Raw genomic sequence first — 25,617 nt, 5'->3', positions numbered from 1 at the left:
GAGGGTTTTCTTTTTTATTAATTCAGAAAACAAGGTTGCTTCTGAAACTACCGGCATAGCTGGAGCTTCTGTCATAGCAATTAGGTGTGGCTCAACTTCAGACGGGGGTCTCTATAGCATCATTAGAAAGAAACTCCCAATATGGTCACTAGAACAGATCTTAATTTCAAACCTGAAAATCACACTTGTTGCTGGAAAACTGTAATCTAAAAGCTCTTAATAATACTAGGTCTAGATAGTAATACTTATAGCAGCCAGAGCATGTTCTCCAACTTGTATTTCAACCAATGATATACACTGCCCTTCTAGATATTGTCTGGAAAAGTGAAAAGGACTTTACAAAAAAGCTGGTTGCCCCTGCCCAACAAAGCACACAAGGGAGCTCTCCCCCTCATCTTCTATACTTCCAACCAGGCTACCCTGGGATTGCATGGTCTTTCTTGGATCATGAAAAGATGGAGAAGGAGAGCAAAGTAGCTACTGACAGGGTGATGGATAGAGTCGCTAGTGTTCCAGCGATGTCTTCTAGCATGCCAGTGTTAATATATTCTCTCAACACTGGGCAGCATGCTCTTCTGTTGCTATATTGTAAGTATATATACTGTTAGGTATAGCAACACCATTTGGCCAGGGACAGTGGGATCTACTTTTCACTTGCAGAAAAGAAAAACAAATCCTTATCTACTAAATTTACCACAGGGTTAACATAACTGTTATTAAGTTCATCACTTTTTTTAAGGACAGTCGCACTTTTAAATGGTAACAAGTCATCATTAAGGTGGCTGCAACCAAAAGAAAAGTAGCTGTTTCATTTTCTGTTGGGATTTGTTGGTGAGTAGTTAGAACCCTTTATCAAACCTAATTGCTTCCTGTGATGTTGTTTAACCTTTTTAGAGGAAAATACTTCCAAAGCACAGTAAAATGGGATTATAAAAGCACAGCGATTCCTCAGAGTTGAGCTATGACAGAACACCTAAAATCACTCCCATCTATTAAAAAAAAAAGAACCATCTCAGAAATGTCTTATTTGCACTAAACAAAATTAAGCACGCATTTTAACGTCTCCACGCTAGGAAAGCAGATTTTAGCCACCAGACGTGGAAACGCTGCCTTCAGTCAAGCTGTTTTCCAGAGGTTGCCGAGCACGCCCGTCACGGCGGCCGGCGTTTGCCCGCCCGTGCCTCTGGGCACGCAACCCCCACCGGCAGGAGGGGCCGGCGCAGGTCCGCAGCCTCCTCCCCTTCCGCACAGCGGAACCAAGGGAAGGGACGGGGGCGAGGCGGGCGGAGGCGCGGCTCTTCCCACAGGCGAGGGGGCCGAGGAGCGGAACAGCGACCCTGGAGGGCGCTCGAGAGGCCCGGAAGGGCGCTAACGGCCGGCGGCCGCCATAACGGCTCCGGCGGCGCGCACGTGACGCCCGCGCGGCGCGGCGGGGCCCCGCCCCCCTCCCCGCGGGTGCGCGCACGCCGCTCCCGCAGGGCGGAGGGGGAAGGGGGCCGGGGGCCGCTGGCCCGGCCCTCTCGCGCACGTCACGGCGGCGTGACGGGCGGCGCGGCGCCACCAATGGGCGCCGCCGTCGGCGGCGTGACGCGAGGAGCCGCGAGCCAACGGGTGCGCGCAGGAGGCCGGGCGGGCGGCGGCGGAGGAGGAGCTGCGCCCGGGGCGGCGGCGGCGGCGGCGGCGAGTGCGAGGCGACGCGACGCCATCGCGGCCCCGGCGGGCGCGGAAGACGTGGTGGTGGCGGCGGCGCTGCGTGCGGGCCGCGGGCGCTGAGCGAGTTGGGGGCAGCACCGGTGCCGCTGTCGCTGCTGCTGCTGCCGCCGCCGCTGCTGTCGCTGCTGCTGCTGCCGCCGCCGCCGCCGCCATTTTGTGAGAGTGCCTCGAGCGGGCGCCATGTTTGTAAGGAAGAAATAGGGCAGCCATCTCCGGCCACCAGCACTTCCCTTTCCCCGTGTGTGTGTCCTCTCGTTCTCCTGTGCCCCGGGCCTGCTCCTCCGAGCCGCCGCCGCTGCCGTCTCCTCCTCCTCCTCCTCCTGCCCGCGCGGGGCGGCCGGGCTCACCCTGTGCAGCCTCGCCCTGCACTGAGTGCCCGTTAAGTGTCTCACTAAGTAACCGTGAGTGAAACCTTCATCATCTCTCCTCACTGAGGGACCCGACCCTCCTCCTCACCGAGCCGCCCCCAAGCGCGGCTGTGCGCGCCGCCGCCGCCGCCACCTCCTCCTCCTCCCTCCGCACCACGGGCAGCGGCAGTGTCCTGCCTTCCTCCACCTCCCTCCTCCTCACCACACCACAGCCAGCACAATGGCCTTTGAAAGCCTGTTCTCCAAACCCCCAAACCCAGTTCTTGACCCAAACATGCCCGACTCTGACAGGCAACATGCAGGGGACGAAAGGTCGAGTAACATTCTTCTCTCTCTCCGCTTCTCATAATGGTGATACTAGTGGGGTGATGATGATGCTGATGATGATGATGATGATAATGTGTGTTAATGTGCCTAGGGGGTTAATAATGTTGGTAGCATTTTGTGGGGACAGGTCACCTTCAGGCTGGAGGAACGGGATGAAGACGGGTGGGGGGAATGCAAAATATGGGGGGGAATCACTGAACTAGAAGTGCATTGTTAGTAGTTTTTTTTTCTTTTTTGAATGCATGCATTTTACATCTTCATTTACTTATTCTGGCTGGGTATGTTTGGGGGGGGTGTCCATTTCTTTCCATAAAATGCACTTTCCAGCGGGTGTCTGTTGAATGTCACCATTGTTCTTTTTCTCCCTCGCCCTGGTGCTGCTAGTCAGGTAGGAAGGGGTGTTTTGTTTTCTGGGGTGGGTTTTTTTTTTTTTTTTTTTTTTTTTTTTTTTTTTTTTTTTTTTGGTTTACAGAAGGAATCTCTCACTAGATCCATATTTAACCTCATTTTATTGCCAGATTACACCTTACACGTTTAACTGGATCTTTTTTATGCAGATTAAGGTCTGACTGACGTTATCTTTGCCACCTCTCAATCCCCATGCGCAGAAAACCAGAGTCCTGTTCCTGGTGAAAGGACTTCTGTTCCTCCCTTTCCTTCTCTCCTGCAACTGCTGGAAATTCAAATCCTTTCTACAGGCAGCTCTGGCCTTCCTAACTAGTTCAAAAATGCTATTCTGGGATGACAGTTACCAGTCTTTCAATGCACATTTACCCAGAGCATTCATAACATAAGTGCAGGAATTAAAATGTTGTTTTTCAACAACTGGGTTTCAGTCTGTCCTCCCCACGCACCTCCATAACCATGCTCAGTGCTTGTTTCAAAGGATTGAAAAACCTCTAAGAGCCTCTGTGTGAATATCACAGTTCCCTCATTGGAGTAAGAATCATAAATTCTGTGATGTAAGTTGTTCAAAAATCATACAGTGATTTAGTGATAGGTTCAGATAGACCACAGAGCTCCTGATTATTACTTCCACCTTCATTGTTTTAATTTTGAAACAGTGCAAGTTCTGTCCTGTATGTCAACAAAAAACCTGTGGAACAAGCAAAATGTGAATAGGTTGGAGATGCTGAAGTTACAGCATTACTACTTGTTATATCTTTGCAACAGTAGCAGCAGATGTATTTTTGGAGTTCATCCCTTAATAAGCCTGGGACTTTTTGCTGTAGACATTGTTTCAGTGTTGAAATTACTTTGGTGTTTTTTCGTGTTCTCTTTGAGGATAGGCCCTGGAAACCTTATCCACTGTTCTAATGGAAGCATAGATTTTTGAATTTAGAGTTAGTCATATTATGTTGACAAGTAAAGTTCCTCTTGTCAGCTGTGCTCACTAATAGGCTTGTTATTGCACTGATAAATTATGAAATAGAATAAATAAGTACTGGTCTTATGCGCTTTTAGTGTGTGCACATATACAAGCATTGCTTTATATTTTAATTTTAGAAGAGCAAAAAATATACTTTATAAATAATATTTTTTAAAAACAGGACTTTTATAAAACTTTTTTCCCTCTAAACTGAGACATTTGTAGCAAAGTGTATTTCTAGTACACCTGGAGCTTATTTGAAAAAATATAAGACAGACTATGTGCAGCCTTCATACTGTATTAGGTAGGCAAATTTAATCCTGTCAAAATGTAATATTTTAACTTACTAAAATTTACAGAGTTTTCTTGGTGAGCTGATAACTTGAAAGGCCTTAAAAAAAAAAAAAAGTCTTTCTCTTCCACAGAAAACATGGTTGACTCACAAGGGGGAGGGGCAGGACAGCTTTCAATGAACTTTTTCTTAAGTACTGAATTGCTCTTGTCAAGTCTCCTTTATATTAGGTTGAAAAGTCTAGATACAATATTTTAGGTCAGTTCTGTAGGAAATATGTGAATATTTGGTATGCTTATGTTCTAAGTTAACTTGGAATTTTATTATAGTATTAACTTCGTATTTTAAAATTAACATGTAATTTGAATACATTTTATCTTACTTTTTTATTTTAACTGTGTTGGTAACCCAGTAAGACTAGTGTACTATAAATACAGCCCATAATATGTGTTATATGTGTACGTTCCTGAAATCACTCAACAGATCAGATCAATTTGTGCTGTATAAATTAATAACATTTCTGTTAATATTTAGCAGTTCTGTTTTTGAACCGATCTGTAGAATTATAAAGAAGTTGTTAGGTTCATGTTTTGAGCATAGAAAATACTAAAAAAAAAACTTTTTAACCAAGCTTAATATGTTTAGGGTGGAAGTACTATTTTAACACAAAGTCTTTGTTTGCTTGGTTTATAGATGGGGAATCTGATTACATGAGGAAGTTTTTTCCATTCTTTAAATATTTTGAGTTAACTCATTGTGGGAACTTTCTCTTTAAAGATGTGTTTGAGACTTTATATATACGCAGATAACGTCTTTTTAAAGTTCTTTTAATAAAGATTATTTTTAAAGGAAAAGTCAGAGGCAGGGTGCAAGCAAACTCAGTTACATCAAATAAATACCATAGACAAAAATAAAACTCTGTTGGACTTCATGCACATGACCTATTTACCTTCAGCAGAGTGAGAGTATGTTAAAGAGAGGAGTGTAACGTTAAGAAAGGAGCCTCGATATATAAATTGATATATGAGCAGATTATTGCACTGTTCCTGAGATCAGCAAAGTTAGATTAGTTGCAATAGTTTGTGGCTGCTGTTATCTTTTGTAGAGTTGGAATCTTTTAAACTCTCTTTTATAAGCATTGTCTTGTTGAGTTGTGCTATGTACTGGTTTATATCCATACATGCCTAAAATAAAAACTAAATGCTTGTTGCAAACTGAAAGAATTCAGCCATTATGCAGACTTGTATAAACTCAGATTTTCTGACTAATATTGAGCTATGAAAGGCATGAGAAGGATTATTTGCTCCAGTTGGTTCTGCATTTGAAGTCAGTGCCAGATTTACAATTGCCAGAAACTTAAGAACTCTTCTGTGAGTTGAAGCTCGTCTTATTTATTTATTTAAAACTTCAGATTGGGTACTGATTCTTTCTGTTAGCTCTTTCTTCATATCTGTCATATAATATCCAGACTTGGAAACTTCTTATACCATTAACTGCTGTAAAAATAGCAGTGACCTAGTGAAAGGTCTGAACATTCAGACACTAACTGTCACAGATCATGAAGGTGCAATTAGTGCTTCTGTAGCTAATATGGTCTTACGATTTACATTGAGGCCCCTATCTATATGTTAAGGCACAATAAATTAGAGTGCATTAGACATAGCTTTCCAAGAGACACCTGAATGTCCTGTGCAAAGTTTCTGTAGAAAATTTTAGTGATTTTTTTGCAGAGAGTGTTTGTAAATGTCACTTCAAAATTGGACTTGTTCGTTGCAATTTTGGTTTCTTTTCCCAAGAGCCATGGTAATCGTTGTATGATTTTTCGTTATATATTTGATGTAAGATACTTTTAAATTTTTTAACTTAAATTGTTGTAGTCACTATCTTATTCAAGGTAAACTGAGGTTCACGAAACTTAGCTGAAGTGTCCAGTTGCATAAGTCTGCCTGCTTCTAATCGTGTTGTGCCCTGCATGTAGCCTGATGAGCTAGATGGATAGAGATTTGCCCTAGTCACCTCTTCCTATCTATTTTGTTTCCCAATTCTCCTCTTCCACCTCTCTTAGGAATTACCTGCTCCCTTTCAGTGCGCCAATTCTACACTCATGTTCTTTGCAGGCGTGATGTTAAATGCTGCTGATGTAACAGGTTTGTCTGTTTTACTGTAATTGAGCTCTACTCTGTTCAGTTACACAGTCAATGGGAGGCGAAGGGAGAAATGTTAGTGGCTGATTGTAAGATGGATAGCAGTGAATTTGAGTCTGTATTGTATACATTATTTATATATTTTATCTGTTATTTTCTTAGTCAACATTATTTTGCAAGCTTCTGTTTCTGTATCTTTTGTCTTGATCCTCATGGCTCCTCAGCTCCATGAAGCACCGGATCATTGTAGATCAGGGAAGAGCTTCAGGAGCTGAACAGCTAAAGATCTCTTATTATCTGTAGTTGCTGCTGTCCAACCTAACTGCTCTCCCAGTCTTCCTTGCCATAAGGTTTCCATCCATCTTCAGTTAAACTTGAGAGTCCATGTGCTCTACGTTATGGTTTACTGCCCTCTGCATACATTTTGGTTTAAATTGTTAACTTAGGACCATCTTAGAGATTTTTTTTAATAATAGTTAATCGCCAAAGAACACAGTCATGTTAAGCCAAAGTTGTTTGTGATCACTGAATGCAATGTTGTCTCAATTTATTGGTTTTGAGCGCAAATTCAAGAGTTTCTTTGACACGAGGAAAATAGAAAATGCAGAATTAATCACTCCCAAATATATCCTATGGGAAAGCACAGCTTGCTTACTATACAGCCAGCATTGCAGGAGTGGCAAAAATGCAGCTAACCTACACAGCAATTACTCCTCATCTTAATGAGAAGGAGATGGTGATCTGTGTGAATTTCTAACTTAAGTCTACAGTAATAAAACACAGCAAAAGGAGAGATTTGGGTGCTAGGGTGAGAAAGTGGGTTTTCTGATTTTCTCTGTTTTTAGCAGCTCATTGGCCTCCTGCACCACCACAAGAAACCATTTTTTTGGCATATCTTACTGCTGTTTTTCTTGTTTCCTTCTTCATAATACTGAGATGTAGGATCTAGCTGAAGCCAGCCTAGAGAGAAAAACAGGTTAAAACCCAAGTATTCTGATCTGAAACTTTTCATGAAACGATTTCCTTGCCTAACTGTAGATTAAAAGAACTTTAGATTAACAGTGCTCGAAACTAATGGCCAGCTGAAAACTCTGCCTTAACTAACCTGCATAACATTGTGCAAGAAGCCAGTGCCAATTTTCTACACATTGGCTTGCTGTACTAACTGCAAGAACCTCTACTTTTTTCTAGTTCCTTTCCTTATTACTTTAGAAGTTTTCTAGTGTAGCAGGTTGCTAGGACAAGCTCATCCATATGCATTTGTTACTGGTTTGTGTGGTGAACCTAGAGGAGTAGCCTTGCCATAGAGGCAGCTAAGTTGAGTCCAGGGGCATGGACAATTCACTTATGCTAAAACAGCTCAATCTGTAACAGTTGATTTTGCCGAGAAAGGTAAGGTTAAGCTGAATTTGAATGTTTTGAATTAAAATGTAAACACTAGAATAACCTGCTGTGTAGGTTAATATTTTCTGTGCCAAATATTTGTATAACTGGTATTTCAGTGATTTTAGTAGACTAATTCTCACTGAAAAATAATTCAGTTTTTATTCCTTTCTAATCCATTTTTTGAGATGCACTAGGAGTGCACTTTGGGCAGTAGAAATGCCTTATGCTTGTTTTCATGCATACTGCCCCTTCTGTAAAGCTGCGAGTATCTGGAGGCTGAGGAAGATGGAATGAGCATCAGAAATTTTAGTTCTTCTCCATTTGAAGATGAATGGAATGGGGTTTGATTTTTTTTGGGGGGGGGGGGAATCAGTTTTTTTTTTCTTTGTTGTTGTTTGTACTTAGCCCTTGTACAGGGGCACGTAGGAGAGGATTATTGCTGATGCTATGGCCTTTTATCTGGTTAGGTTTTCACAGAATGGTTGAGGTTGGAAGAGACCTCTGGAGATCGTCTAGCCCAACCCCCCTTCTCAAGCAGGATCATCTAAAGCATGTTAGACAGGATTGCATCCATGTGGGTTTTGAATATCTCCAGAGAAGGAGATTCCACAACCTCTCTGGGCAACCTGCTCTAGTGCTCTGGAACAGGTTTTGTTTAGTTCAGGGAATTTGGCTGGTGTTGCTTAATTTTGCATCTCTTGTCGTTTGGATATAAAGATTGCCTTCTCTGTCTCCTGGGTTATCAGGAAATAATAGTACTATTTGACAGCTTGTTTTAAACATTAAAGTTCTTCTGGGCTCTTTATCCTTTATGAAGAAATGCCAGTAGGTCAAGCCATAGTATCCAAGTACCTTTCAGGTAACTTGAAGCAAATTTTTAGTGAATGCACTTTCATTTTTCTTCCACAAGGATTTAGAATGCCCTAGGCTGGAGTGAAAACTGCTTATGTGGCCTGCTCTGGGCTGTAGGGCTGCCACATGAGGGCCAATTTGTACTATATCAAAATGTTCTAGATTAGGTGCGAAATGTGGTGAAGCAGTACTGTGATGTATATCTAGCCAAGGTGTCTTCATCAGACTACATGAGGGGATTAGTTATGCGTGTTAGGCACCCCAGAGTGGGAACGTGCACTAGCCTTCAAAAGAGAAATGAAAGTTACTCACCTGTAACCAGAGTTCTTCAGAATAACCTCTACACATTGGCATGTCCGACCCATACTTTCTTTTTCCATTGCATCTTAATGTTGCAAGATTATTGGCCAGGCATATACAGAGCTGAGAGAGAATTGGCAGAGAAGAGAAAAAGAGCTGAACACCACCACAATGGAAAGGGTTTAATATTGATAGCTGAGATCTCTGGTTACAGATGAGTAACCTCTTTTTACTGTTTTATATGCCAGAAGTTTGTATTGCAGGTCTAGAGCATAATAGGCCAGGGAATGGCTTCTGTTTCATTATGTCTGTTGATCTTACTGTGTGTTGTGAAGAAATAAAGAGTATAGAACCTTACCTCTTAGTTTGCAGTTAATTTTAACCTTTTATGTCAGATTTTTATGTCTTAACCAGTTAGAAGATTTTTGTGGTCATATAGCAGAGCATGTCTTTAGTATGTCTATTTAAACTAGTATTGCTCTAAAATTTCAAATCTGTTCCTTCTGAAGTGATATCTTTTTTTTTTACTCTGAAGATCAGATCCCTTGTCAAAATGAGGATAATTTATGTTACCTTTTAAGATAATATAGTTTTACTCGGGAAGAGAAGAAAATAATGCATTGGTAGAAAGTAAAAATTTGCTGATGTTTGTTCCTTCAACACAGAGGCTATCTTTTTCACTCCTGAGGTATGCATTGTCTAAGAACCACATCATAAACTGCTCTCCCCCAGTGTTTTGTCATTATTTCAGTAAAGAAAGCTTTGTGGTGTGTTGTTTTGTGTGGTAAGGTGGTTGAGTGTGAAATGGATCTATAGAAAGTGGGCAAAGCAATTGTTCATTGCTGTTCTAGATCAAGAAAACTTTGTTTTTGTGTGTCAGACATTTCCAGCAATAGTAGAAAGTTACTAATGTAGTAAGCAAGGCCAGAATATTGTGTAAGCAAGCACTGTACTTTGCAAAACTGAAGTTCAGATCATCTCTTACTAAATCGATGTTGTGAGTGTAGATATCTGCCAAAGGGAAAACAACGTAACATTCAGACCCATTTCCTAGAAAATCATCTATTAGCTATGTTGTTTCCAGACCACATCTGTTTGTTGGTTTTTTTTATTATTATTATTACTCATAGTGGAAAAGGAGAAGATCTTGATTTGGGTCACTGAAAACCCTTTCCAAAGCTGCGTACTATAGCCAAATCTGTGGAGTAAATTTAGGAAGTGAACTTTTAAATGTTCTATACTCACTTTCTAGTTGACAACTCCAGTATGGATTTTAAATAGGGGAAAAAAGTCCATAAAATTGAACGTATTACTCCCCTCAAACTTTCTTTGAGGGAGAATTCTGATATTTGCCAGAAATGATACATTTTTGACCATTTTCTTTTCAGGTCAAATTTACCCAGTCATCTGTTTGACATTTTTGAAGTTCAGTGCTTGGAAAATTCCAGGAACTTCCATAATCCTACCTTTGCCACGTAATCCAAAGGATAATATTACTGGGATTCTGCAGGCTCATTTTACCTGGAAAGTCACTTGAGTCCTGGATGCATCCCAGAAGTGTAATTATATGTTAGCAATTCCACAGAGAACTGATAAATACCTTATATTTAAAAGAGTAAAGAGCAGATTTCAGTTCTGCAGAAATCCTTGACAGAGTGAGTTTTGCTTGTTTTGTCAAAAAATGAAAGCTTTTTTTTTCTAATAGTTACAAGTGTTTCATTAAAATTTACATTCTGATTTTATTATGCATACTTTATTAGTCAGAAAAATCTCCTGGAAAGATGTGACAAATACCTTATATATATATATATATATATATATATAGTAGATGATGTACTTCAGAATTTGTCAGGGAATCCTGGAGATAATGGACACTGCAGTGTTTGAAGAGATTATTTATTGCATGCCTGGGATGGATATTTTGAAGATTCTTCATCTTTTATTAAGTATAAGACTGTTTAGTGAAAGAAATGTGCATGAACAGGTCTCAATAAGCACCTTTAAAAAATCACATGAAAATGTATTCTGAAGCTATCAGTGTACTTGACTTTTTTGGATAGCAGGCATTTTTTTGTTACTTATTTCTGATATTTGTTCTAAAGCTGACTTTGACTCCACAGCCATCTATTGTTTTATATTTGCACTACAGAAGAAGAATTTTCTTTTCAAAATGTTTCCGGTTTTAGTGCCATAAGCAAAAACAGTGTTTTGTTCTGTTTACATTTGCAGTGTAGCTAATCTTGAGAAATAGCAGCTAACCAATTTTTCCTACCTTTTTTGTTAGCATTGCAATTTTTTAAATATAAGAAATGACAATAATGCTGTACCTCTACTCTTTCTGGTATGTTGAACAGCTTCTGCATGGCTTTTGTTGTTAGGATGTTGGGGTTTCTATTTTTTTAATATTTAAGATACAATATGAGGTCATACAGTTTTGATGATTTGCATATGTTGAAAATTTGTCTTGTTAGATAACAAAGTTACACACACCAGGATTTTACATAGCTTATTCTAAGAATTCAAAAAATGTAAAGATATTTATCTATTTTTATAGAAAAAAAAGAATATTTCTGAAACATTGTCTTTCTGATATTTTGAAGGTGGTGGTCTGATATTCTTCAGACTGGATGAGTGATCTTTTTCTATTGTTTGAGTAACATTCTACTTAGGAGATGCCAGCTTCTTGAGCTAATTAATACTCATAAGTAAATAAATGCAAGATGTTCAGGTTTATTTTATAGTAAAAATTCTCAGTTGAAAGCTTTGTACATTCCATTTTCTGTCAAATTCAGTGTTTAGTACAGAATGGAAAGCCAGGCTTCAGAGCTCCTGTAGAGTAGGAGAGGAGGATAGCAGTGGAGGCAGAGAAATTTTTTTGATCCATCTCTTGTCTGTGCGGGTATAAATTTATTACAGCAGATGCAACTAATTGCAGGAGTATGTAGAATGTAAAGGTAACTTAACAGTAAAGATTCTTTGCTCTCAGAAGCTAGTTAGGTGCAAACCCCACCTAATTTAGCAAAATAAAACTACTGAGAAATTCCAAACATACAGTCCTCCTAAACTGGGCTGGGGATAGAGAGGGAACCATAAAAAGTACAGACATATACTACGAAATAAATGCAAACCATTAAAACCGAAGGACAGGCTCAGAAAAGGAGAGAAATGTAATGGAAAATCATTAAAGAAATTTCAAATTGGTACAGGAATGCAGAAGATAGGTATATGGCCATCAGTCCAGTTATCCTTTGCAACAGACAAGAGTATCAGCACTAACAGATGGGTACAGTAATGTCGCAGTCACTCTGTAGCCTTGTATTTAAATAACTGGCCTAAAATAAACACTGAAGCCTTCTTGATCTATTCCATCAAATAACTTTAGGATTTCCCGTGTGTTTCTTGTCATGAATTTTTATACACAAATCTTACTTCTGTTCATTTCATGTCATGAAAAATAGTTGCAGTAATTTAACTATTACTTTTTTAGAGCAGAATCTCATAAATTAGCCTGATATTAAATGTAATGTTTTGAAATCATATGGGTTTTTGAATTGAAGGTGGAAGGGAAGTACAGTTGGCTTATTCTAGCACTTTCGAATTCGGAGTTGTATATGGAAAAAGAAAAGACCCTAAGAGCTCAAATCTTAAAGCTTTTTGTTCTCAGAACCTCACTAGACTTGTAGTTGGTTTTTTCTGGGTTTCTGTCTTTAAGGAGTGTGACAGTAAAACTTTTTCTGCAGTATCTTTTTTGAGACCAAATGACTCGCATTAAATCAAGAATTCAGGAGGATGATTTAAAGTATTTTTGAATGTCATTTCCCCCCCCCTTAATGCAATATGTCATATTTGATTTTTAACATTTCTGACATTAAGAGTGTTCAGTGAGCTCTCTTCAGTGTTATCTTGACCTTTTTTTCCCACAGTTTTATTGATATTTTAGTAAGATCATCACGTTCCAGTGACTTTTACAAGAATTGAGTGCTACCTTCTGTTATGCATAACAAGATAAAAAAATGCCCTGCAGGTCAGATTATTTTCTCCTGTGTTCTGGGAATATCTTTTTTCCACTATTAGAAGCCTTGCTGTACTTATGCATTGGTTAGAACTGTTCTTGGAGTACCTTTCTTTGTCATAGACTATAGCAAAACATCCTTGTTGGTTTTGGCTGCACATATCTTGTGTTATGTGGTAACAGGGGGTTGCAAGGAGATGATAGAAAAGAGGTGTAGTGTTGCAGATGCTGTAGTTATTATATAGAATTCCATCCATAGTTGAGAACTAAGGTTGAGGCAGCAGTCAGTTGAAACTGTTTAAACGTTTTTATTTTTTCTCCAAGGCCTTTGTATTAATCTGAGTGTTCTGTTTTGGAGTTTTTTTTTTTTTTCTCACACTTTTTGGCTTGCTAGTGATCCACAAACGTATCTTGATTTTTGTATTATTGTTGTTAAAGAGTATTTAGTTCTAAGAAGTTCCAGGAGATCTGAAGTGACTAAATATAACAATAATTTATTTTCCCTCGTTCTTTTCTCAGGCATATCCATTTACTCCTGTTTTGAAAAAAAAAAACAAAGCTGGATTGTTTCTATCTCAACAACCGTTTTTTTTTTACTATGGTATCTCGGGTCTTTAGCTTCCTGTTGAGTTCTTCCCTCTTCCTACTCATTTACAGTCCCTTGAAGCGGACAGAATTCATAATCGTAGTAGGTAATACGTTCTCAATAATACAGGACTGAGGAGGGCAAATTGCAAAGCAGTTTAATGTAGCCTAATTACTGCTTATGACCTAGTACCTAAACCTTATCCTGCCCCCTGCACTAGTTTAAGAACTGTTGTGTGCATAAGGGCTTCAATAGTCTTAAGATTCTCTGCTTTACAGAAGTTAAAACTTTCTCTTCTAAACCAGAATAAGCTATACTGTCTTATGATTCTTCTTCCTTCTACTCTTCTGATATTTAAGAGTTACAAAATTAGGGATAATTTGCCCAGATGCTGTGTTAATTTGTTATTCAGATCCATGCTTAAGATAAGACTGGTTCATAAGATTTTAAAATTATTTTCCTGAACCTTATTTTCCTCTAATGGAATATGGGCATAGATTTGCAGTATTCATGGATAAGTATCTGTACGACTTCATGCCTTGTGATACAATTAATCTTATTCTTAATATTTTGGGAAAAAAAGAGGTTAAGATTCTGCATGGTCATTACATGAATTTAAAATTTAAGGCAGACAGATCACAAAATAACTTACGGATGCAGCTGCATCTGTAAACTGACTTGAACTGGGATCGTCAGATACTTTACCACCAATTCCTTTAATAAAACTTTTAAAGTTTGCTAGCTAGGGAATATAATAAGTGATGATTATAAATTCAGTTTACTTTGTTCTCTCCTATAAGCATGTTATAGCATATAAAGAGAACACAAGCATTTATCTGTTTTAGCAGAAGTCAGCAGTTTGCCCTTGTGGTGATGACACCAACCTCACATAGTATTATATTATGTATTTCCTTCAGTTTGGTCCTAGTGAGACTTCATCTGGAATACTGTGTCCAATTTTGGGCTCATCAGTACAAGAAAAATACTGACTTACAGGATTGAGTCCAGTGGAGGGCCACCTAGATTGGTAAAGGGATGGAATGCATGATGTACAAGAGGGAGAGAGGTTTACTTGGTCTGGAGGTGACAAAATGGGGAGGAATTCTTGCTACCTTTTACCTCAGAGGCAGCTATAGAAGAGACGGAGCAAGGCTCTTCTCACATCTTCTCACAGGTGCACAGTGAAAGGAGAAGACACAGCAGATAACAGTTGCAGCACTGGAAATTCCCTTTTTTGTAACCCAAGAGGTGTTCAGATATTTAAACAAGTTGCCCAAAGAGACTGTGAAATCTCCATCCTTTGAGACGGTCAAAATTTGATTAGGCTTCACCCAGTACAACCTGATGAAGCTTTGAAATTGGATTGAATTTTTAAGTTGGCCTTGCCTTGAGCAGGAGATTGGATAGAAGCCTCTTTGAACATGAAAGATTCGGAGTCTGATCATTTTAGTGTTTTAAATTTCTATTGCTGTAATATGCTTCAAGAGGCAAGGGAGAGTCAGATATTTTGCCCGAGAGGAAAAACATATTCTGGCTCATTTACAAATGCCTGAAAATATTAACAAAACCTGACAAAACTATGGGCAGAAATTAACCTCATAAAACTTCAGCTGTGATGGTAATGTTCTCAAACTTAATTGCTTGTTACATGAGGTTAATGCGTTCTGTGATAATTTTCTTTGTTGTATTTATTTGATTATCCAGTATTAACATTGGTTAGAATCTTGGAGTTTTCTCAGTTCGATAAAATAATCTGTGTGGAACAGTATCCTCAAGAGTTAATTATTATCTTAAACTGCGGATTTTTGCTATAGTTCAGAAAATTATGTGAACATGATGCAGGTTCAAGCCCTTGAAAGATCAAATTCTGCAGCCTTACTTCTTTTTTAAATAATTTTCAGTCCATATCAGTAAAACATGAGATAAAAAGAGCAAAAACAACATACAAGTTCACAAAAATTATAGTTTGCTTCTTGTTAATGAAAAGCTTAAAACCTTATACTACAAAGTCAGTTCAGTATAGAATAGGCTTACATTTAATATTAAAGATCAGTATAGTCATGTCTTGTTCAGAAACACTAAAGGCACTAATCATTGTTTAGTGGCATCTTAATTTAACAGGCATTTGCCAGTAGAGCTTGTGGTTGGAGAAAAATATCGCCTGCATGTTATTTTCATTTGATAAACCTTAGCAAAGTATCGTAGCCTTAGTTCCTCACTTCCTCAATCTGTTGTCTATGGGGAAGATGTTCTTCCATTTTGTCTATTGTGTAATACCTTTGTATTACCAGCATAAGGGTTTTTTCATGCACGTGCATTCACTGATCTGGACGCTAGGTGTGGATTAGACCTTCCTATTTCTTCACAGTCTAAGATAATGCAGGCTTCCAGTTCATCCCTGTTCATCCCTTCCTGAGTGCAGCTGCTGGACAAATGAAGCACTGTGTTCCAACCTTGCTTTTTTTTTTCTATCTCCATCTGAGAGCAATCCTAGATTCTTTGCTCTCAACAACACATTTTGATTGAGAATTTTTTTTCTCGGAGATGACTGGCCCTCCAGATTATATGTTTTCAGTAATCGGAACCTGTTGATCTTCCTTTTAGAGCAGCGTGAAGATCCTGTATGCTGAATCTTCATTCCTTCCGGTTCCCATTGCTCAGAATGTGTCACAGGGACCTATCCCAGCCTGCCTTTTTTAGCACACCTTAAACTGGCTTTCCTGAACAATGCAGCAGAGCGGTCTAACCCATACCGCCAGCCTGCCTGTGCCAACAGACAGACCAAATAGCTGGAATTCTCAGGAAAAGGTAAGCCTGCATTTCTGTCTTTCCAGCTTTCTCTCCATGTGCACCAGAGCAAACTAAGCCTCACCATCATTTAGTGAGCTAGCAATTCTCCACAAAGCAGAATGCAGGAAGTGGCATGGTTTATCCTGGTATGAGTGGGGCACTGCAGATGGAAAATTTTGTCTTCCTTTGAAGGATAAGTGCCCAGATGTGACACAGATTCTGACAGATTCTTTGCTGCACTCTGCAGTGCAGCATAGGTAGAAATTCTTTTCTATGTCTTCCAACCTCCATCAATTTCCATGTTCATGTTGGCCAACGATGCAATTCCTTCATCTGTCAAGGTTGTCCTAGAGAAGTTCATTGGCAAATAGTTGTGAGAATTGGAGATATTTTTCCTAGCCCTGTAAACCTTTTAAGTCTTATTGTTATGATACACCTTGAGAATTTCAGTCAGCTTTCTTTCTGGCTCTTTTCCTGGAGGATTGTTGCCATCTTTCTCTTGCAATCTGTTAAGCACTTCAGGTTTCTGTGATGTTGCATCAGGAACTGGAAAGTGGTTAAAGTCCAAATCGGACTGAAAAACCAGAAGCCAATTTCATTTCTAAAGGACAGGTCTTTGATATTTCTGCTCAAAAGAGAGGGAAATCTTTTTGTTGCTGTATCACAGTGTGTGTCTTTACTCTATTTTTAATCTACAATCTTACAAAAGATAAACAAATGAAAACTGTAATTCGAGCAATATAGTTGAGCTTCAGCAGTACACCTGCTCTGTCCTCTCAAGCCAAGTGCCTTCTCTTCGGTGTTGATTCACATATTTCAAAAGGTTTGAGTGCTGACCAGAAGGATCAGGTGTTCAGAATGTCTGGCAAAAATACTCATGTTGTTGAGCTTTTCAAAAATTTTGTTTGTGTTTTTGTTTCACAGTTGTTGCAAATTTAAATATTCCATAATGTTGCTTAAAAAATCATATTCTGTGAGAGTATAGATTGCTCTTCATGGTGTTTTGGGCACAGATAAAATTACTGTAATGGAAACATAATTTTTGTCTCCGTCATTGCAAATAATTTTCAGAAAAAATGCCCTGAAATAACTTCAGTCCAAGTCACCTGCTTTTCCTGTGAAGCTTTTTAGTCAGAGCTAAAATGTCCTTGTAAGAAAACAACAAGTTGAGCCTTAAGAAGCTCATCTGAAATATCTTCTTGTTAGCTTCAAAAGAATTAGCTTTCTGACATTAGGATGGAGGAAAGCCTAAGCTGCTACTTTAGCTTCAGCAACCAAAAATGTCAGTTGCACTGTAAGGAAATCCATAGAGAGAACTGAGCTGGTCTGTTAAAGAAAGTAGAATAGATTTTAAACACTCTGCAAAACGTATGTCTGGTGTAATTATCGCAGCTACCAAATAGCTAGTAACATTTAACACAAGTATTTCTCTGATGTTGTGACACAGAAGTCAGATTTGTGAAGTCATTTGCAGATCTTTACCTGAATTTTTTTTTTGTAAAAATAGATCATCTGCCAGTTCAACCAATATCTCTAGTTGAAGGAGGATTCAAAATAAAAAGTGTTTGATGCCTGACTCAAAATAGGATTTCATGCTATTATTTCAGTAAATTTCTTCTGTTTGTTTTCCCATCTGCTTTTATTATCATTGATTTAATTTCAATTCAAGGAAAAGTTTTTGTTCTTACTATGTTTCTCCTAATGGAGTCCTATTATTTGTGTTTTAATATTATCCAGATTGATGAAGGTCAAATGAAAATATATAGGATTTACATCATGTTATGTGAAATAGCTGTTGCTGAAAACTGAGCCATCAACAATTCAGAGTTTTTTTTTTTTAAAAAAATGTGGATCATCTTTGGAAGAATTTCTGTTATATTCAGGATCAATGTAAGGAATACTCCTGCTCTGGTTTCAGCTAGTCCAAAGTTAAACAATTCTTTTTTAGTGATGTGCCTGTATGTTTTTTGTATATATATATATGTATGTATGTGTATATATATATATAAATATATAAAAGTACCACTCTTTTAATAGTAGGTATAAAGTTATCTTAAACTAATATTATTCCAATGCTACCAAGAATATCTTTAGATCCCTTCTTCATTCCATTAATACTGCTGTATTATTTCACACCAGGAACAAGTGCTGAACAGAAATGTCTTGTTTAAATCTTTACCTATGAATCCCTCAGATTCCTTCCATTCAGAAGCTGCAGAAGCACAGCAGAAAAAAGGAAAAGCAGATGTGGCCATTGGTAGATCCTGTTAGCCACTTACCCCAGGCAGACTGCAAGTGAAATAGGGGTTCCGTTCAGTCGTCTTTTGGTTTGTATGCCAAATCGTTTTTTTGTTTTCATCTAGATACGCGTGCGAGCAAGAGCAACAAGACCTGTGCCTGTATTAACAACAGCAGTCATAGGCACATAAAGTGAACATCATCTCTTTTTGGTGACAAGTGTATTCAGATACTGACTTATTTAAGTTCTCTCTCTTTTGAGAAGGCTGATTACCTTTAATTATGTGAATGCCACAAGACTTACTAAGGTACAGCTTTCATAAGCTTACCAGCCTTTAGTGTCTTCTAGTAATTTGTTGCTTCTCCCCTCTCTGAGAGTGTAAATATCAACAGCTTTGGCTTTTTTGCATTGAATTAATTTTGCATTAAAATACTTTTTTTTTTTTTTCCCTAGAAATGACATTCTGAAACCTTAGGTAACTGTTTATCTGTCTGAACTTTCAGAGTTGGTTACAGATGATTAACTGGTCTTTACTAAACATTAAGCCTTAGTATGAAATCTTCAGTCCTCTGTTTACAAAGTTGTTAATTTAAGATTTCTTGTATTTTTTTTTCATGACTGTTATACAAGAAGGACCCCCATGTGGAAATATACTTCATGATTTTTTTTTAATCCAGTAATTCGTGCTCACTGTTTGTTTATGGCAGCAAGTTAGTTAGTACTCATTGCAATAAAGAAATTATGAAAGGTTTTGAAAGCTTCTAATACCACTTTCTCAGTTTGAAATATGTAAAAGCATGCCAAAAATAATTCAATATTCAATATGAATCTTTGAGTTCACTTGTTTTCCCTGTCTCCCACTCCTTCCCTGTTCTTGGGGGGCATTGGAATGTGTTCTGCAAGGAAATCAATGGAGTTGTCAGCTGTGCAAAAACTGAACTAAAACTTTATTCACAGACACTGTTGAGAGTTGCTGTCCTGGTGTTGTGTACAACCCTGATGCTTGCTGGTTAAGACTTGTGTCTTTCAGACTGGTCTTACGCAAGAAATACTATAATTTCAATATTTTTCCGTCAAAGGGAAGATTATTTTGCTTTACATTTTATTTCTCCTAAAGCAAATATTTTACTTTGTGTCATTTTCGTCAAATAGCGTCCAGACCAACAGATGTTTGCATTATGAAAAACATTGTTTCCCAAACAATTTCCATTAATTTGGGGGTTTCCTTGGTAGCTCAGCATTTTGTAAGTAATTTGGTTGGTAATAAATATCCTTTATTGTTTGTATAAAAGTCAAAGTAAGTTTTTACAGTCATTTTGTTTGAAGAATGAGAAACAGTACTCTAGAATCAGAACATAAAGCAGTGACAATACTGTATGTATTGGTGGTGGGGAGAAGGAGGGACCCAAGAGCAGAAAAAAAATAGTATATGCAACTTGAAAATAGCTTTAGGACCACCAAGTAATCCTCCACAGTGAGAAATACAAGTTTTAAAAGCTTTAATTTATTTTCATCTATTATTTTCACAGCTTTAAGTGGTTTTTTTTGCTGTTTAGCGTTGTCTCGTGGATGATGCTGCTGGTGGTATCCTTTCCAAGATTTTTGACGTTTGTTTATTAATAAATGAGGATTCTGACTTTTACCAGTTTTCAGTGATTCAGAAAGAAACCTTCAATTTCATACTTTAAGCTTTCATAGAGTTTTCTACTATGTATGGCCTTACCTCCATGTTGCCCCAGTCTGGCAGTTTTTCTGTTAAGTATCTGGTGAATCTGGTACTTCTGTACAGTAGTGGTTTCAGTCTCTATAGGACTAATTGCATTTTCTAGCACTCTCCATGTAAAAGTGCAGGACTGAATTTCTGCAAGGTTCTGTGGTGCCCACAAAGGCTGAATTCCTGAAGTGATGAAACATAGTGTAAAAATAGTTATATAGCTGTCTGTGTAAATTTGAAAGTTGTGCATTCTTCAACAACCAAAACCCAGCAAATACCAAATAGCAGAATAGGAGTTGTTGCTTCACGAGAAATTGGTGCGGTGGAACGCTGAAACAGACATTAGAAATAAGACACCTGGTGTTTTGTTGGAAGTGCTACTTTCATGGCAAAATATTTTAAGGGTTATTATTGTTTGGTAGACAGAATGTTATTCAGAGGTTCATATAATCCTGGAAGCTTTTTTCTGTACTGGTGGAAATGAGCACAGACGTTTCTGTTATTTACTCTACAAGCTCTTATAAGTGTTATATTTGTATTAATATATATTTTTTGAATTATGTTTGCATTTTTGAATATTATTTTTATTAATATATATTTTTTGAATTATCCTTTCATGTCACTCCAACTTTTAAAGCCTTTTGAGCCAGTTAACATTTATATTCAGAAGTTATGTTCATAGGCACATTGCTCTAATTGCAGTATTTATTGATGAAATATTTCCACTTTGTGATGTATGAAACAGCCCTCCCCAAAATTCAGTGTAGTGAATTTTAAGAAAACCTGGGCAGCTTCAGATAGAATAGCATCGTCAAATGTCTGTCCTCCGTAAGTTTTGAGAGTCCAGCAAATGAAGTGGAAATGCTAATAGTCCTTTGCTGTCAACTACTGCTAATAATTTTTTCATTTTTACAGAATCAACTGACATTGTTCATTATCCCTTAGATTTCATATATTTTTTCCCTTCCAGCTCAATTTCAGATTTCCAATAAGCACAATTACATATTATGTGTTAGTTACATTATTAACATATCAGTTGTGTGTATTTTCATGGCAAAGCAAGGGTGCATTAAAATATATTAACTGGAAATACCAAGCAGTAGCAGAGGTTGCCCATAAAGCCTGGGTTTGTTAGATCACTGTAAGGGTCCCTGTTTAACTTAAACAGAACAAGGATAAAGTTAATGCAGCCAAAAGATAGATACTATATTACAGATAAAACAGTAAAGGGGAAGATATTAGTTGCTGTTCATCCTGCTTTACCTACAACTGTTAAATCCAACCTCTTTTCAGATCTGGTGATTTTAGGTAGGAGAATGCTGTAAGGCTTATTTCTGAAGCAATCCCTTTTTCTTGCTTATGTAAAAAAGAGTTTTGCAGTTACTACTGCTGCATACTTCCAGGATCCGGTGCATAGATGAAAATGTGTTCATAGTACTATGTGGTGTTCCCCCCCCCCCGGTGCCCAGCTACTTTTCATTATTCTACTCGTAAGTGTTCAGTTTGCAGATAGCTTTACTTGCCTTAATTTTCACTGTATCTATTCTGCAAATACAACAACATAAAGGCATGTAGTAGCATTGGTTATTCCTTGATTCTGTTGAAGTGTGACTCCATTTTTTTTAGAATAAACCAAATTGTGTGTTTCTTGAGTAAGTGAAAGCATTAAGTATTTCTAGAAGTGGTTAAACCAGCTCTTCAGTGTGAAATACATTTAAGGGCAGCTCTCCTAAATATTAAAGCTGTGTTTGTAATCAGATTAGGGAAGACTGTAAGAAGACATGGCCTTAGTTCCTAGAAGTAAAAACCACCAAGCAAAATCCCCCAAAACATAGTTTTAAAGCTTTTTTTGATAGTGCAATACAATTTAGGGCCATTTAATGACTTTCATTCTGCTTTTTGAAAGAAAATCTGAAATTCTAGTAGTTTGGGGGGTGTTACATGTGTTAAAATGTCTACACAATTTTTTAAAATTTAACTTGAGGAAAGAAATATGCAGTGTTTTTGGTTTACTATGCTGTTGGATGGATGAGATGGATGATGTTACGTACTTTTTATTTTTCCTCCTACAGAGAAGATGGAGAGCTAGAAGATGGTGAAATAGATGATGCAGGATTTGAAGATGTTAAAGAACATGGTACAAAAGGTGAAGATAAACAGAAAAATGACAAAGGACATAGAAAATCACGGAAGAAACGCAAAAAAGAAAAAGAAAAGAAAAAGTCAAAAAGGAGAAGACGGGATAAGCATAAGGTTAGGAAATGTAAAACAAAATATTAGAGATGCTTATTTGAATTCCAGGTTTATTTTACTTATCTAGGAAATCAGACAAGAAGCCTAAAAAATTATTTTAGCCCTACTTATGCAATCTTTGGACACTGAGTGCTATTTTTGATAGTCCTATCTTCTCAAGGCATTTTGGTATTAAAGTACTTGGCTAAATAGACTTTTAATGTGAAAGTGCATATTCACTCATTTCAGTGACAACTTGCATACGGTAATAGATGGTAAATTATTGAGTCATCCAGGTGTAGCATCTTATAAATGATAGTTTAGAAACTTGTTAGTTTTGTTTAGAAGCATTTTCATAACTTCATTTTCATCTGTATTTAAAAGAAAAAGTCACATTTAAGTTTAACTGTATTATATGATATGCATCTTTATTGCATGCCTGTTATCTTCAATGTTTCTTTTAAAAACAGTTTACAAAATACTGACGTTTATGAGCATTTCACTCTGCCATTGTCAGTCTCTGTGGCAGTTCTGACATAAAAGGCCAAGATGTTAAACCACTTTTTAAATTCTTTAAACCTTAAACAGCAGTGTAACTTAATCGCACTGGTCACTAAAAACAGTAATGATAGCTCAACCATTAAGAGTGAAAAAATTTTAGAATAGGAAGCATAATGTAAATTTCATGTGTTCATTTGTGTTGCTAATTATCTAATTCATTGAGAGAAAAGAATTCATATCAGCTAAGTGATCTCTTCAGGAAACATGTCATTAAGATAATGCGTATAATTATGTTTTAAATGAGTTTAAAAAATGCAAGAGATTCACAAAATTTTTACCAAGAAAATTAAACTTAATTGTCATCTTCTAAAAATCATGGAACTATACTATTCTGGTACAGTTTTGAGTGGGGAGGCAAAGAATTAGAATTTGTTTTTTGAAATTGGTTTTCTCTCTAATTTTTTGCAAAACAGTTTATCTCAATAGAACACTAATATGATTGTAATGCAAGAAAAAGTAACAGGGACTCAGGGAGAAAGGCTTAATATGAGAAGATAGTTTTGAAATATTTTTAGAAAAAGAGTTGGACTAAATGGCACTCTTGGTGTTGTCTCATCAACAGTAACACAGTCATATATTCCAATACAAGTGGTCCGCTGCATTTATATTTATAAAACTGCTTCTTTAATTGAATAAATTAACTCCATGAATTTACATATATTTGTTTTTAGAGATGCAAGTTTTTTTTTGTTTTTGGAACAATATGTTCCAAAATATTAGAAAATATAAGATATATACGCTTTGCTATTTGTTGCTGTTATATAAAACCCTGTTCCAGTTTAGTTTACTTAAATTGTTCAAAGACCTTTTTTTAATTGTTCATTGAGAAAATTACAACAATATGTCGTAATAACTGAAAATGAGTGTTTTGAAGAAATAAGTGTACCTATAGCCTGAAGTAGTGGTGCATACTGTGTATGGATAATATCAAGGAGCTGTCAGAAGAGCAAGTAGCAGCAAAGGAATTGTAGGGGACTGAAAACCTGGTATTTCCAGAAGTCTTTGTCTTTTGGAGGTCTAGATGTCTTTTGGGAGGCTGCTTGTAACAACAAGTGATTTCCTTAATAGTCTAAATAAGGTATAGACCTTCCCCTGCCCAGCAGAAAATGATCTGATCCATGGTCATACGCAAGTTTCTAGCCATCTCCCAGATCTGTTAGCCTTTCAGCAGTATCATTGCTATGTTGCAAAGCAGTGGTTCTCAGAGGGACCCGTAGGAAGCTGTTACAACCCAGAGAAAATACATGTGGCGATAACCCTCAATGTTTACATTGAAAAAGCCTCATTGGATCACATCTTTGATCAGAATCAAAGAGTGCACTTTCTTTGACTTCCCTTAGAGGTCTGTGGGAGTTAAGAAAATAGTAGGCTAATGTAGGCTAATGCTTCCTTTAATTTCATATACAGTAGACCAGTTATATAGTGCATTGTTTAACAGCATTTGAGACAGAGATTTTCTTCTTTTTTTCAGCATAACTCCCCTTCCAGTGATGACAGTTCAGACTACAGCCATGACTCTGATATTGAGCGTACAGAAAGACCACATAAAAAGAGTAGTAGTTCATACAGAGATTATGATTCTTCATTCACTCAGGTAATACTTTTAAAACAGATTTCTCAGATCTTTCTTTATTTGCAATTTAAAAAACGTTAATCTAGATAATGCTCTTTTTGAAGGCTGCCTTGATCATTGTGCCTATTCTCACAGATTTCAGAAAATGCATACAGTTCTCATCTCCTTTGAGCAAATTTCCAAACATGGTATGAATGTCAGTGAGGTGCTGTATTTTACTGGATAGTAGTTGAGCTGTTTTTATTATTGCCTATACTAGATTTAGGCTGTACTAAGAGGAAACAGCTTTCAGAAGGCCACCTTTGAAAATCTAGAGTTGATTCTGCCTTCTAATAGCTGAAATTGTTCCAGCTTTTCTCAGTTCATGCTGCTAGGTAGCCTTCATGAGACCACTGGGCAAAATTGAATGCTGTTCTCTAAAGTTGAAATAGGGTGACTAGAGGCAAGAGGGAGTACCTAGAGGTATTACAAAGTGTGAAGATAGAAGCCATTCCAAAAATCTTTAAGCCAGCCTAATCTATTAGGAAGTGAAGATTCTGTTTGCGGAAACTGGAGAAATGACAGTGCTGGCTTAGCAATGGCTATAACAAGTATTTCATTCTAACTTGGAGAGATGAAACAGATTTCATTGTCCATGTCTGTGATTCTCATGAAGTTAAAAAAAATAAATAAATAAAAAGTACTTTAGTCATAGTTCCTATTAACTATTCATATATTTATAAGAAGTTAAATTTTAATTATGCCTGCTGTTACTAAGTAATAACTCCATTATTAATGTAAACATTTGATTCTTGTTTTAATTCTACTAACTTTGATGGTTACTGTTCAAACTGTTGAACAACATGTACTGCAAAGATTCCACAGGTTAATCTGCCTTGCTTCTTGAGAGATGCCAAGTAATTTCTCAAATTCTTGCAAAACAAGCATAACAGAATCTTGCCAACATGTAGTATCAGTATAGAGTTTCAGAAATAAGTATGAAAGTCAAGCATTTTAAAGGTGTTTGCATTTTGTGTCACCTAATATGACATAGTTAAATTAGTGTATTTTTCTAACTATGAAAATATCTCTGTTTGATGTCTTATGTGTGTGTTGTAGGCACATTTCTGAGGCATCGAATACATAATATTTTTCTGTGATCTGAACATGCTCTAAGCAA

The 25,617-nt window shown here is 37.5% G+C and overlaps 1 protein-coding gene across 1 annotated transcript in view; it reads left to right on the top strand.

Annotated features, from left to right (window-relative positions):
- The first annotated feature begins 1,686 nt into the window (after positions 1 to 1,686).
- Positions 1,687 to 25,617, top strand: part of ZC3H6 (zinc finger CCCH-type containing 6) — a 41,866-nt gene continuing 17,935 nt past the window's right edge. Inside the window, exons 1-3 of the mRNA XM_062571649.1 lie at positions 1,687 to 2,393; positions 22,165 to 22,345; positions 24,357 to 24,479. Coding sequence (XP_062427633.1) covers positions 2,302 to 2,393; positions 22,165 to 22,345; positions 24,357 to 24,479 — 396 coding nt within the window. The 5' untranslated portion in view covers positions 1,687 to 2,301. The remainder of the gene's footprint in view (positions 2,394 to 22,164; positions 22,346 to 24,356; positions 24,480 to 25,617) is intronic.

The sequence above is a fragment of the Rhea pennata genome, chromosome 3 (assembly GCF_028389875.1).
Source record: "Rhea pennata isolate bPtePen1 chromosome 3, bPtePen1.pri, whole genome shotgun sequence".
In the NCBI taxonomy this organism is placed as follows: Eukaryota; Metazoa; Chordata; class Aves; order Rheiformes; family Rheidae; genus Rhea; species Rhea pennata.
Note: the sequence above shows the minus strand (reverse complement) of the source record. Positions and strands in the feature narration are given on the sequence as shown.